This window comes from Labeo rohita, chromosome 12 (genome assembly GCF_022985175.1).
Source record: "Labeo rohita strain BAU-BD-2019 chromosome 12, IGBB_LRoh.1.0, whole genome shotgun sequence".
In the NCBI taxonomy this organism is placed as follows: domain Eukaryota; kingdom Metazoa; phylum Chordata; class Actinopteri; order Cypriniformes; family Cyprinidae; genus Labeo; species Labeo rohita.
In genome coordinates this window covers 19090753-19104282 of record NC_066880.1, presented here as the reverse complement: position 1 = coordinate 19104282, position 13530 = coordinate 19090753, and the positions used below count along the sequence as shown (strand labels likewise).

General features: G+C 34.6%; 1 protein-coding gene across 1 annotated transcript; it reads right to left on the bottom strand.

The window, feature by feature from the left end:
• Window positions 1–2585: 2585 nt before the first annotated feature.
• Window positions 2586–7541, bottom strand: nptx2b (neuronal pentraxin IIb). The gene is made up of 5 exons (XM_051123686.1): window positions 6963–7541; window positions 6090–6309; window positions 5547–5791; window positions 4446–4625; window positions 2586–4190 (listed from the first exon to the last, which is right to left on the bottom strand). Exons 1-5 carry the CDS (start codon window positions 7377–7379, stop codon window positions 3963–3965), a joined length of 1290 nt encoding a protein of 429 aa, XP_050979643.1. The 5' UTR covers window positions 7380–7541; the 3' UTR covers window positions 2586–3962.
• Window positions 7542–13530: the final 5989 nt, after the last annotated feature.

Sequence of the window (13530 nt, the reverse complement as noted above, 5' to 3'; positions counted from 1 at the left end):
TTAAAAAAAAAAAAAAAAAAAAAAAAAAAAAAAAAGAAACAATAAAAATGTACTGACCCCAAACTTTTGAACGGTAGTGTATATTCAGCTTACTGATATTTTAAATAATATTGTTTTGAATAGTATTGATTTGAATGCTTTTTTAATGTGTTTTTTGGTTGTGGGACACAATTTTGTAGAATGGCCCATACACACACACACACATACACTCATTGACCGCAAATGTTTTACTGTTTATAATTTATTATTGTATTAGACTGGTTTTAAACTGCTACTCCTTGTAATTTATCATGTAAACATCATAATTAAATTGAATAAATTCATTAAACACCATTTTCATTTTGCGCATATTAATAAATCTTATAGTGACAACTCCAAACTTTTTTGTTAACACTTTACTTTAGAAACCAATTCTTGCTACGAACGAGTTGTTTAGCATATTGACTTTTTATCAGTACAGATTTTAGATCCTCTAATTCTACCCCATATAAACTTAACATCTACCTTACTAAAATATTAATAAGCATTATCTTTAAGCTTTATTAATGAGCATAATCTTCTTTATTCAGATTAATTCTGCTTTTTAAAATTCACACACCATTCAGTAATTCAATCCAATAGCTACTTCACTTTTAAGCTCATAATGTTGATGTGTGACTGAAATGCATTTGGCAGAGCACAGGTAAACATTGTTAATCATCTCAAGGATGTGAGCTGTGAGGAAGCTGGAGATTTTCTCCCCCTGTAGGTGAAGGTCGCAGAGATGCAGCTGTTTTCTATCTAGAGCCTAAAGACCTTCCCAACTTTACAAACTAAATACTGAACGTACCACCACCCGTGAGCTTTATATCATCATTTCCACCTCTTCTCTAAAGGTCGTTTTCTTTTTTTAAATAGTTTGTTCCTGCAGTCTTGTGTAATGTCCCTCTGTGACACGAGCTTTGGCTTGGGGCTGATCTTATCCCCTTAAGACAGGCTAATGCCCTCAGAGCCACCTGTCCATCAGAGCAGTGATTACATGCTCTCCTTCCATTTTTTGACCTCAGCCACATTTATATCTGCAGAGGTTACATTCAGAAAACAGTTCTACTTTGTTGTCGTACTTTAAATAGTAATTTTCTACAATATATTTTGGTAGGTTTAGAGAGAAAATCACCTCTGCCACAAACAAGCAAGGTCAATAAACAATGTCTGCTGAAAAGAAAATTTGTTCTATTACAAATTTTATTTATTTATTGGTGCTGAGATAACACACAAAACCATGAAGGAAAATATAGCAGTAGAAAAAAATTAAGACAGAGTAATAAAAAGACTTCTAAGCAAACTTTATTTTTCATTGGCAATCACAGGTTAGCAGTGTCGAGCAATCCCTGAATAATTGGCACGGTAAGCAAAAAAAGGCTTTTAAACAAAATATGGGTATCCTGACATTCCATAACAAACAAAACAACACTAGATTACATATCTGAAAAATGTTTCATTTTTAAAAACAGGGTATAAAAATATGATAATATATTTCAAGAAACAGACCTTGCAACATAATTCACAGTTCATTAACTGTCTTCAAAATATCTGACAGTGTTAAAGCATTTACAATCTTCAGTGGGTAATTCAGTCAGCGTAAACAGAGATGGGCTTTAGACTCTAAAAAGAGTTGATTCTCAGTATTTTTAATAACTACAGCTGAGGTCGAAAGTTTACATACACCTTGTAGATTTTTTATTATTTTACCAAAATAAGAGAGATCATACAAAATGTGTGTTATTTTTTATTTAGTACTGATCTGAATAAGATATTTTACATAAAATACATTAACATATAGAGAAAATAATAGCTGAATTTATAAAAATCACTCTGTTCAAAAGTTTACATACACTTGATTCTTAATACTGTATTACCTGAATGATCCACAGCTGTGTTTTTTTGTTTATTGATCGTTGTTCATAAGTCCCTTGTTTGTCCTAAACAGTTAAACTGCCCGCTGTTCTTCAGAAAAATCCTTCAGGTCCCACAAATTCTTTGGTTTTCAGCATTTTTGTGTATTTGAGTCCTTTCCAACTATGACTGTATGGTTTTGAGATCAATCTTTTCACACTGAGGACAACTGAGTCTCATATGCAACTATTACAGAAGGTTCAAACGCTCACTGATGCTCCAGAAAAAAAAACGAAGCATTAAGAGCCAGGGCTGTAAACTTTTGAACAAAATGAAAATGTGTATATTTTTCTTATTTTGCATAAATATCATATTTTTCAGCTAGTACTTCCCTTCAGAAGCTAGAGAAGATACTTACATGTTTCCCAAAAGACAAACTCAGGTAAAAATGCTGAAAAACCAAAGAATTTGTGGGACCTGAAGAATTTTTCTGAACAACAGTTGGCAGTTTAACTATTCAGGACAAACAAGGGACTCATGAACAACTATCACTAAACAAAATAAAACAAAAACACAGCTGTGGATCATTCAGGTAACAGCACAGTATTAAGAATCAACCGTATGTAAACTTTTGAACAGGGTCATTTTTATAAATTCAACCATTATTTTTCTTGTGGAGGTCTTTTATGTAAAATATCTTCTTTAGGTTAGTACTAAATAATAAATAACACACATTTTGTATGATCCCTCTTATTTTGGTAAAATAATTAACATTTTGCAGATTCTGCAAGGTGGATGTAAACGTTTTACCTCAACTGTATGTAACCAAAATCTACATTTTATACTTTTGTACAACACAAGATCCAAAAGTGTTCCTCCTAAACAATCTATCTCCTTATTCTTCCATCAAAAACAGCTTTGTAATAAAGCATTAGCATGATAGGCTCTCTAACACCACAGGGCAACAACGCACACTCAAAGAGGACACGGAAAGCCGCGAGAACACGCTCTGTTTTGATTTAAAAGCTTTTGCTGCGTTCACGCCATGTCGTAATAATTATTTCTAGATGACAACCCAGGATGTCCTACTTAAAGCTGTTCATGTCCTAAGAATTTGAATTATGAGTTTCTATAGTTTATTTAATAGGGCATTAAAAAGTTATTCTGTACTATCTTTGTGCTAGCATCATTAAAATTTATAGTAACACTTTACAATAAGGTTCATTAGTTAACATGAACAATACTTCTACAGCATTTATTACTCTTAGTTAATGTTAATTTCAGCATATACTAATGCATTATTAAAATCACAAGTTGTGTTTGTTAACATTAGTTAATGCACTGTGAACTAACATGAACTAATAATGAACGACTGTATTGTTATTAACTAACATTAACAAAGATTAATATATAGTATAATATATTGTTTATTGTTTAATACATTAACTAATGTTAACAAATGACACCTTATTGTAAAGTGTTAGCAAATTTATTGTATGTTTTTTGTTTATTTTTACTGAAAGATTCTTGCATTGTTGTGAAATTAACAATAATCAACACAAGAAGAACCAAAATAATTGCTTAACTACATTTTAACTACTGCTGAAGTTGCTGTCATTTAACTTATTTCTGCATGATGAGTTTTAAAAAAAAATAGAGTTTATAAATTGTAATTACGAGGATGTGAATGCTTTTTATAAGTCGTAATCTCAATGCCGGGAATTTCGACATGTTGTGAACGCAGCTATATTCTAACAGAATAAGCATGTACATGTGACATGGTAATGTACCATGGAGCATCATGTAAATACACTGTACATAAATATGATAATCATTTAGTGATATTGTATTTATCAGAGTACCATGGCAGTAACATCTGATACAGTCATTTTTGTAATGAAAATTTTCTTAAGCCACAAATATCAACTGAAATGTTACATTTATCTGCATGTTGTAATCCATCCAAGAGTATTTAAATATATAGTTTAAGTTGATTTTTTCTAAACTATTTGCTACTTAAGTGATGATGAATAGTTTTTAAGGATGAAAAGGATTTAAATAACGCACCCTAATATCTGCAAACACCTTTAATTGTCAAATAGCCGGTCTTCGCATAGCTCCAGCGGCCACTTTGATGCTCCACCAAACACTTCGATGTTGCTGTCAGTCCAGGCCACCACATTCCCAGGCATGTAGGATGAGCAGTTTGACATGGCAACGATATCCGTGGAGCGCAGGACCCGATCCCAGACGTTAAAGTGGCTCAGTTCCCCCACAAAGGCCTGGGTGGCATCAAAGCGCCCCCCTACTACGTCCTGTTGAGGCCATAAACGACAGGCCTCGTTAAGACAACAACAATAACCCCTTTTATTCACTCTTAGAGGCTGTGCACGCTAACTCTACGACATTGTTTACTGCCTGAGGTCAAGTTTTATTTAAAGTGTAAAGTTCATGAGTCAGTAACGCTATTGTGCAGGGATGGCATAATATTACAGATACAGTGTGACTGTGCACTGTGAAGTCTGGGAATGCAGCAAAAACTGCTGTATCAGCTCTGCTTCTGTTCTCACCTGCTCTTGGCCCAGGATAAGGACTCCTCCGGGCTTGATGGGGTGCCAAGGGGCCAGATTTTCTCCTGAGCCCAATCTTTGGCCATCCTGGTAGGCTTCCCAAAGCCCATCCCTGGTGGTCCAAGTGATGCAGATATGGTGCCACCTACCATCGCTCAGTGATAGAGGTAGCTGTGCCACCTATTTGAAAACAGGAGGTATTAAAACTAGTTTTAGCAATATTGTTACTTTATTTCGCGAAGCATAAAATGAGATCTTAAGTTTTTTTTACATCCAAGGAATTATTGCCAAGATGTCAAAACAAAAAAGCACCATACAAGAAGCCATATGGACTTGTTGTGGAGTTATAAAGGTAGAGTTCACTCAAATAATACACATTTTCTCACTCCAAACCTGTATGATCGTCTTTCCTCTGCAGAACACAAAAGATGATGTTTTTAACAATCATGGTAACCAAACTGTTTTGAGTACCATTGAGTTCTATTGTGTGAAAAAAAAAACATTAAGGTGAGTAAATGATGACAGAATTTAAATTTTTAGGTTAACTACCTTTTTAAATCATTGTACACTGATAATCTTCATTTGTGCTCTCGAATTTCATTTGCAGTTATGTTTTTTCCATGCTACATTTCCAGGTCATGAACCCAATGGCGTTAAACATCAATGACATCAATCCTCACGCAATGCGTCTAGACGGTATTTTTTACACAAGTGGGAATGAGATTTTAAAGCTGCAGTGGGTACAGAGATTAACAGAAAATTGATTTCATTTTCTATTTTTCACACAAAGCTCATTTGACTTCAAGAAACAAGTCATATTAATAACTCTGACACTTTCATAAGCTTTCACTTTTGGAGTTTGTCGGTATAAATCACCATCTTTTTGTACTACTCGTAAAACTATTTTTGTAAAAAAGTATGAAAGACGTTTCTTTTCTTAATACACATAATCTTTTTCTTATACATTAATTTTAGTATCATCTATGTCAGTATAGAAGGCGTAAGTTTAATGTAACTAATAATAAGCAGATAATTTAACATTAGTGTCCTCATAGCATTCAATGCCAAGTTTGCACTTCTTAATACTTAATATTTCTTTACCTTGTCATTGATGAGCAGTTCTATAGGGTTATGGCCCCATTCGATCAGTACAATCTCATTTGCCTGTCCAGGCACTCCATAGGAAAACGGGGTTCCAATACCAGGGCTCGAACCTGACTTGAGCCACATGCAGATAGTGAAGGCATACATTTCTGGCAGGCTTTTCTTTACTTGTCCAAAAAGGTAATTTGTGCGAAGAGGAAGAGAGATCTTGAAATTTTCTGGTGATTTAAATCCAGCTCCTCCTAAAGTCAAAAAGAATGATTTATTATTGCGACATCTCTGGGATGATGCAGGAATATGCTGACGGACTACAAAACAACCTGATTACCGCCTCGGCACTGGAAGTTAATGAAGTCTTTTAAATCAAACATTAAGAAAAGTAATGTGTTCAGCTATGATCAAAAATGGATTTTAAATTATAGATAAATAAAGGAATATTTTATAAAATTTTGAAGACTACGTTACAGTCCTAAACACTCCCTAGTTTCCTGTATTTGGGAAAGAAGAATGACTAGAGAACACAGGTGTTTTTATGCAGACCTTTCTCCAGTTCAGAGATCCTGTTCATGAGAGAGTTGAGGGTACTGTCAGTGCGCTGCCGATGAGCGACTGTCTCATTGTAAAGCTGGGACTTCTCTTCCTCAAGCTCGTTGACCTTCTTGAGCAGCTGATTTTCCAAGTCCTCCAGTCTACGCTGCAGTAGGTTTCTCAGCTCATTAGGAAAGGAGGCACCAGAAATATTGGCGCGCATTTGTTGTTGCTTTAGAAAGTTAAACAAAAAAATTAAAAGGTTACTTTTCAAAGATTTCTATACGTGGCTGACAGAATTATTAGTTTCTTTTGTAGGCATGTTTCTTTTTTATTTTTTAAAGATTGTTTTAAAATATCCACAAGCATGTCTTGAAGATGCACCGTGCAGAATAAATAATGCATACATTTTTGCTGAGGACGAAAATGAATTGCTAGGTCTCATAGTTAAATATTATTAAATACAAATAATTTTAAGCAATGCAATTGCTGATATTTCATTGCAGTGGAATACATACACTGTAAAAAATACTGCAATATACCAAAACCACTTAAAGTGAAAAAATATTGTGTTAGAGTTAACGTTCGCTCCATCATTTCACACATTCAGATTAACACCTGACATTTAAGTGGCACTGACACATTCCAGACATTTTGTCGCTTGGGGCATCGTAAGTAACTTTGGCATTTGTGGTTAACGGATAGAGACGTACTAACTAATGAGATAATCCCTGTAAATCTTAAACGCCTCCACGTAATTACCAAAATAGTCGTGGCATAGAAACTTCCGGCACAAATGTGATTTTAGTGATTCCATTTGCTCATTTATTCACGTAGAACGTGCCAAAGCGTCAAACTTATATGGCTAAAACGAAAAACTCTTACCTCTAGATTTTCCAGTCTATCTTTTAGACTCTGCATGGTTTTTCCAAGAACGTCAATGGTGTCATTTGGATCTTTAGGCACATCATCCATCGTGTCCTTATTCATTTTTCTAAATGTTTCGGAGTCAGACTCACACCGTGACAGTTTAGACGTCAGTTCTTTAATCGTCCCCAACTGATTGACAATTGTCTCCTTTTGTTGTAAAATGGTCTCACGAAGTTGCATGACGGTGTTTCTTAGTTCCTCCTCCTGGACCGATGCGCTTTGAACAGGCAAAGACTGAACGGGGCAACTTGTATCCTTGTCAATGGGGACTGCAGTACATAGAAAGCGCTCACCTTTTTCATTTTGTCCATAGACAACTTTTACACACGTCAGTGCGTAGATGCATATAAGTCCAGCGAGCAGGTGGAGCATTTTGTAGCGATGTAGAGGTTTAATAATATGTATGCGAATGTAATACTGTGTGGAATCGCGAAACTTACCTTAAACTACACATACCGAGTGAAACATTTCCATCAGTGGATATTAGTTATGACACCCTGCCCTCTAAACACCTGACGCCGCGCTTCTTGCGCTTGTGCTGCTGCTGACAAGAACAGCGACACAGTCAACAAATGAACTTCAGTGACTGAATGAATCTGATTGGCTGTAGTATTAACGTCACTGGCCCTTTTAGAGTAGCTGTTAAATAAAGTTCCTAAAAAAAGCCAGCAGCCTTAATCCAACACGTTAGCAAGTGTGTTTTAACACCTAGTGCTTTGGATAATAACCTAGTCTGTTTACTATAAATTATAGTTTATAGTATAGTTTATTTATAGTTGGTGAAAGTACTGTAACACACTTTGTTCCAAAGACTGTACACTTTTATATAATATGCTCATATTATTTGTGTGTGAATTAACTGCAGTCATAAAATTGTTAACATAATAATAATTATCAAAACATGACATAATGATTAGCATCCTCCATCACTAACTAATATAAAAGAAATACACAAAACATAAGCTCTTACAGACAGTGTGTGTGTGTGTGTGTGTGCTCCTGGTAAACCCTGTGTTATGGGGACAAAATGTCTTCACAAAAATGGCAATATCCTAAATCATTTTCGTTGTGGGGACATTTTTGGGTCCCCATGAGGAAACAAACTTATAAATCATACAGAAAGTTTTTTAAAAATTTAAAAAATGCGGACAGTTTCCTATGAGGGGTAGCTTTAGGTGTAAATTTGGTGTAAGATGATACATTTTGTACAGTATAAAAACCATTATGCCTATGGAATATCCCCATAAAACATGAAAACCCAACATGTATGTGTGTGTGTTATTCACGCTCACATTTGAAGTACATTTTCTAAAAACTTAAACATTTATGAAAAGCTTGTGTGGATAGTACATGTTAAATTATGTTGCAAATTACAAAGAGAACTAAATTCAGATGACATCAGTTCTCTGATTTAAAAAGCACAAATCCAATTTTAGTTTCTTACCTCAAAAAAAAAAAAGATGTCATTTCTACTGTCTGTTCATATAAGTGACTCAGTTCTAAAAGGTTAAATTGATTTTAAACTGATCACCTAGCGATGTACTCTAAAGTTTACGTCTGTTCTTTATGTAGACAAGATAAAGTTAAATCAGACTTAGATTAGTTCTACAGGTCACAGCGAGAGGTCACATGTCATCTGCAGTAAAATGTAAATCAAAACAGCCAGTGCTGTGTTTTTAGGCATAGTAAGCTTATTCACACTGCTGTGAGTAGTCAACAATATATGCATTCCAAATAGTTTTGGACATGTTAATCAATGGTGATGGCAATTTTTAACTATTTAAAAATGTCTTATAGCTTCCATTATTTTAAACAAATAGTCCTAATTATAAATAAAAGAAATGAAAAAAAAATATATCAATGCTGATTTGCGTAAGTCAACGTGGTATGTCTTCAGACTGCAGAGCAGAGGTTTAACAGGATCATGACCAGAATGTGGCTATTCACCGGAGCCACTGCAGAGAAAACTGACGCCGGGAGCAGCACAAGCGTATTGCTGAGCCTGGCAGAACATTGACACCTCCCCACTGATGGTAAGAACATACTGTGAAAGGGACAATGCACAATTACTAGAATGTGTCCAATTTAAATGGATACAAATGTTCATTACCTGACATTCACATTGTGAAATTTGGTGAAAAAAAAGGTGAAATGTACAGTAAAAATACAGTAGTTTAGGGTTTAAAGACTGAAATTAGACTTACAGTGAAAAAAAATAATAATACCAACCTACTGAAGTACTAAAATGAGTAAATATGACTAAAAAGACTAAATTATTAAAATCTGCTTTTAACCTTTATAATACACTGACAACCACCAAAAATTTATGTATTATTAAATATTAATGTCTGCTAATAGTAATGGACCTGAGCTAATTTGAATTAACACTTAATATTTTTATTTTTATTAACAATAATTAACAAAAAAAATTACAAATACTATACAGATGTATTGCCTATTGTTAAGTTAATATTAGTTATTGCATTAACCAATGGCACTTTGTTGTAAATTGTTACAAATTTAACAACAAAATATAACATATATAACTGATAACAAAAACCTAAGTCATTTCAAAGAAGAAAAAAAAAACGATAAATCTAAAATGTTTTTACACTGTAAATTACTTGTTCTTTTTTATTTCCAAAAACAGTATTTTACTTATTGTTAACCAATTAACAGGTTTTCACTGTAGCATTTTACAGTCTTTTACAGTTAAAAATATTATTTGTTTTACAGTGCAAGTTGCTATCAAGACCATTATATACCATTATAAGTGGCATGATAGGTGGCATATAGGGTGATGTATAAGTAAGGAATAATTAACGACAGGCCATTGAATTCTTAGAAAATAATGCACACCCGAGGTGGTGATGCGGCCACAATGCAAAGTGAGTATCAGTGTGGGTTTTGGTTATTTTGCTGTTGTAAGACCTTGTAAATAAACTAAATAGTGTGGCGAAATAATATGGATGTGAAATGCGGTCAAGCTAATCAGATTCAAGCATTCAACAGCCCCTTATATAATGGGCCTTCGGGCACGGTCAAAACTTTCATTAAACAGTAGAGCGTGGCACTAGCAATGACAAGGTCATTAAGTCTATTCCCGGGAATTCATGAACTGATACAATGTGGAATACCCTGAATTCAGTGTACATATCTTTGGATAAAGTCCTATGCCAAATGTGTAAATGTATGCAATGCAAGAAAAATTGCTAAGATTTATAAAATATCCTATGAACTTAATGTTGTTAGATTTATTTAACATAAAATGACTTAAAAGTTATTTGAACAACAATCCTGATCCTGGATCCTCTACAACAGGAGTCCCCAAACTTGGTCCTGGAGGGCCAGTATCCTGCAGAGTTTAGCTCCAACTTGCCTCAACACACCTGCCGGGAAGTTTTTTAGCATGCCTAGTAAGAGCTTGATTAGCTGAATCAGGTGTGTCAAATTGGGGTTGGAGCTAAATTCTGCAGGACACCGGCCCTCCAGGACCGAGTTTGGGCACCCCTGCTCTACAGTACTACACATTTTTGGTGCCTAAGACAAAAGCTGATGACAAAATTTATACTATGTACATATCCTAATGCATAGAAAATAAACTAATTTATATTGTGTACATACCCTAATGTATAGAAAATAAACTGTTGCCTACTTTGAGCTTTAGTGCAACTGATTTCAAAATGAAAACAGGTGGATTGAAGGTTCATAGGGCATGACTTTTCTGACATGATGCACAACAAGTGTGGCGCAGATTACAGCAGTGCAGTGTTCACTGCAGCACTTTGCGTCACTACCCGTGAGCTGCAAAAAGTACAGCGCAACCATTCTGTTTACCTGAAACCGAAGCTGTTTCACAGGTTATTCACTGAATGAACTCATAGAATGCATCAGAGTAGATACTAAATCAATCATTGACTCATTTACTGCATTATCATCATTTCTTCAATACATCCATTAGGCTGCTCATACTTGCTGTGCCTCCAAGAATACAATACTATTACCATCAATATTATGACTGAGTTGAGAGCAAGGCACCAAACCTCCAACTGCCACAGCAAAAAATGGTGGCCCACTGCTCCGGGTGTGTATGTTTGTTCACTGCTTACTGCTGTGTATGTGCACTTGGATGGGTGAAATGCATAACAGATTCCACGTTTGGGACACCATACTTAGCCACACATCACGGCTTATCCTTTTTCCTTTTCCTTTCCATATAACAATTGACTTATGAGGCCTTATATTCACTCTAAAAAATAATATATTATACTTTATCTGTATGCCTCACAGTCATGTCTTTGTTTAAGGTTATACCATAACTGAAAGGGAACAAATGCATTTTATTTTATTTTTATTTTTATTTTTTTTTCCATATTTCACTCTAAAACATTTTTGCTAGGTCTCAAGATTATAGCTCTCTAGGTGATCCTACAATGAAAAGGTTAGAAACCTTTGGGAAGTCTTCTAATGGATAATGAACTCATCAGATCATTAGCAGAGGTACATATCCAAAATGTCCAGTGCTGAGTGCTCTTTATAGGACCAAGACTGAGAACCACTGATTTGCTCAAAAGTAGCCTGATATCGCATGGATACACTATACAAAAATACAACTGAAGATGTACAGTCAATAAAAATTCAAGGAGCAGCACATTAGTCCTTGCCCATGAATAGAGTGCTTACATGACTAATAACCTCTCATACAAGCATATTTCTTAGAGATGGAAAAGCAAGTGAATAAACCAGGCCTTCACAAAACATATCTAAATGAGTTGATGCACTCTGCAGAGAAAATGTTATCCAGATATTACGCTATGAGCCTGATACCCTACACTCATTAAACTGAATAGATGAGAGCTCTGTTTACAGCAGAAACACATTTGTGCTGTGAACCTGTGACCCTTTTCACAACAGAATGTGAGTCATCAGGTGTTCAGTGAACATCTCTGTACCCTCACAGCCTCACCCAGGGAATATTCTCTAGATTTCAATTTTTGCTAGTTTGAATCTCTTTCTTTACATCAGAAACTTACCTTAATGGTGCATAGCTGATAATGAAGCTCAGATGTACATCAAAACATATAACTATACACAGCACACACACATAAATTATGTAAACACAAACTTTTAATTTGGATGTGATTAATCATGAATAATCATGATTAATCGATTTGACAGCACTTGTACAAAACAATTAGGCCTAAGCGTTAAATTACAGAAACCTGGTTAAAGCTGGACTGTGAGTGTTTTTTAGACAACAGCTGAGGAAGTGACAACAAAATTGACATATTTCTTCAAACCAGCCTCGAGAACCCTGGATATGTAAAAAGGGTTTATTTGCATTACTTTATTGCAATACATTGTTTTAATCTAGTTGTTATTTAACTTTTTTTTCAATTCATGTAGAACTATCACATTAGTCAGTCCACATGTTCAGTGGGAGACAGGATTCTGTTCCTCCTTTTATGCTTGCAGCCCAGCAGAGGGGCTATTGAAATGATAATGTAACCTTTCACCATCTGGGCTGTTGAAGCTCTACCAGTATTATATCTGATACCACTGCTGTGATTGTACTTAATTAGTATGAATGGGAATAGACAGCTATTACAAGACAATGCGAAACTGTAAAATAATAATAATTCAAAAATGTTTTAAATTCTATATCAAAAATCTTAACATGCTGTATACCACTTTCACTGTCATGTAATTTATGTAGTAAACACTTACATTACATTACATGAGGAAATGTTAAACCAAGTGGCATCAAAATGAAAGCATGATAGCACATTTTTCATGCAAAATATTATTTTTTTAAATAAAAACATACATGCATCAGTACTCTTGTGAACACGACAGAGACTGACACAGAGAACAAGAAATTGTTGAATAAAGTTGTTATTTTTGTTTTCTTTGCTCACAAAAACTATTCTAGTAGCTTCATAAAATTATGTTTACTACCTTTCTATGCCTTTAATGTGGTAGTTGTGTTGCTGTGTATGCAGGGTCAGAAAGCTCTCAGATTTAATCAGAAATATCTTCATTTGTGTTTCAAAGATGAATGAAGGTCTTACTGGTTTGGAACGACAAGAGGGTGAGTAATTATTGACAGAATTTTCATTTTTGGGTGAACTATCCCTTTAAGAACAGTTGTCAAAATCAAAACAGAATCACAAACATAAAAATTAAGACAGAACAAAATGAAGATAGTTCTAAAATGTAGCATACATCATGTGTTTGCAGATGTCACATTTGTTTGATATTTTGTTGTCTCTTCCACGAAATTCTGATTTTTTTTTTTTAATGTGGGGATTAATACACTAAGTTTCGATGAGAATCCTGCTTCTAATAGAACTCCCCCATGTGGTCACATATGTACTAGCTTGTTATTTGCCATTTGGTATATTTACTCCGCATCCTTATTAATATTATTATAATCATTATGGATTCAATTAATGCAGCTGATCTATAAAGCATTTCAGTGCTGTTTATGCAATAGTATTCCTTATAAACGTGTCGATAAAAA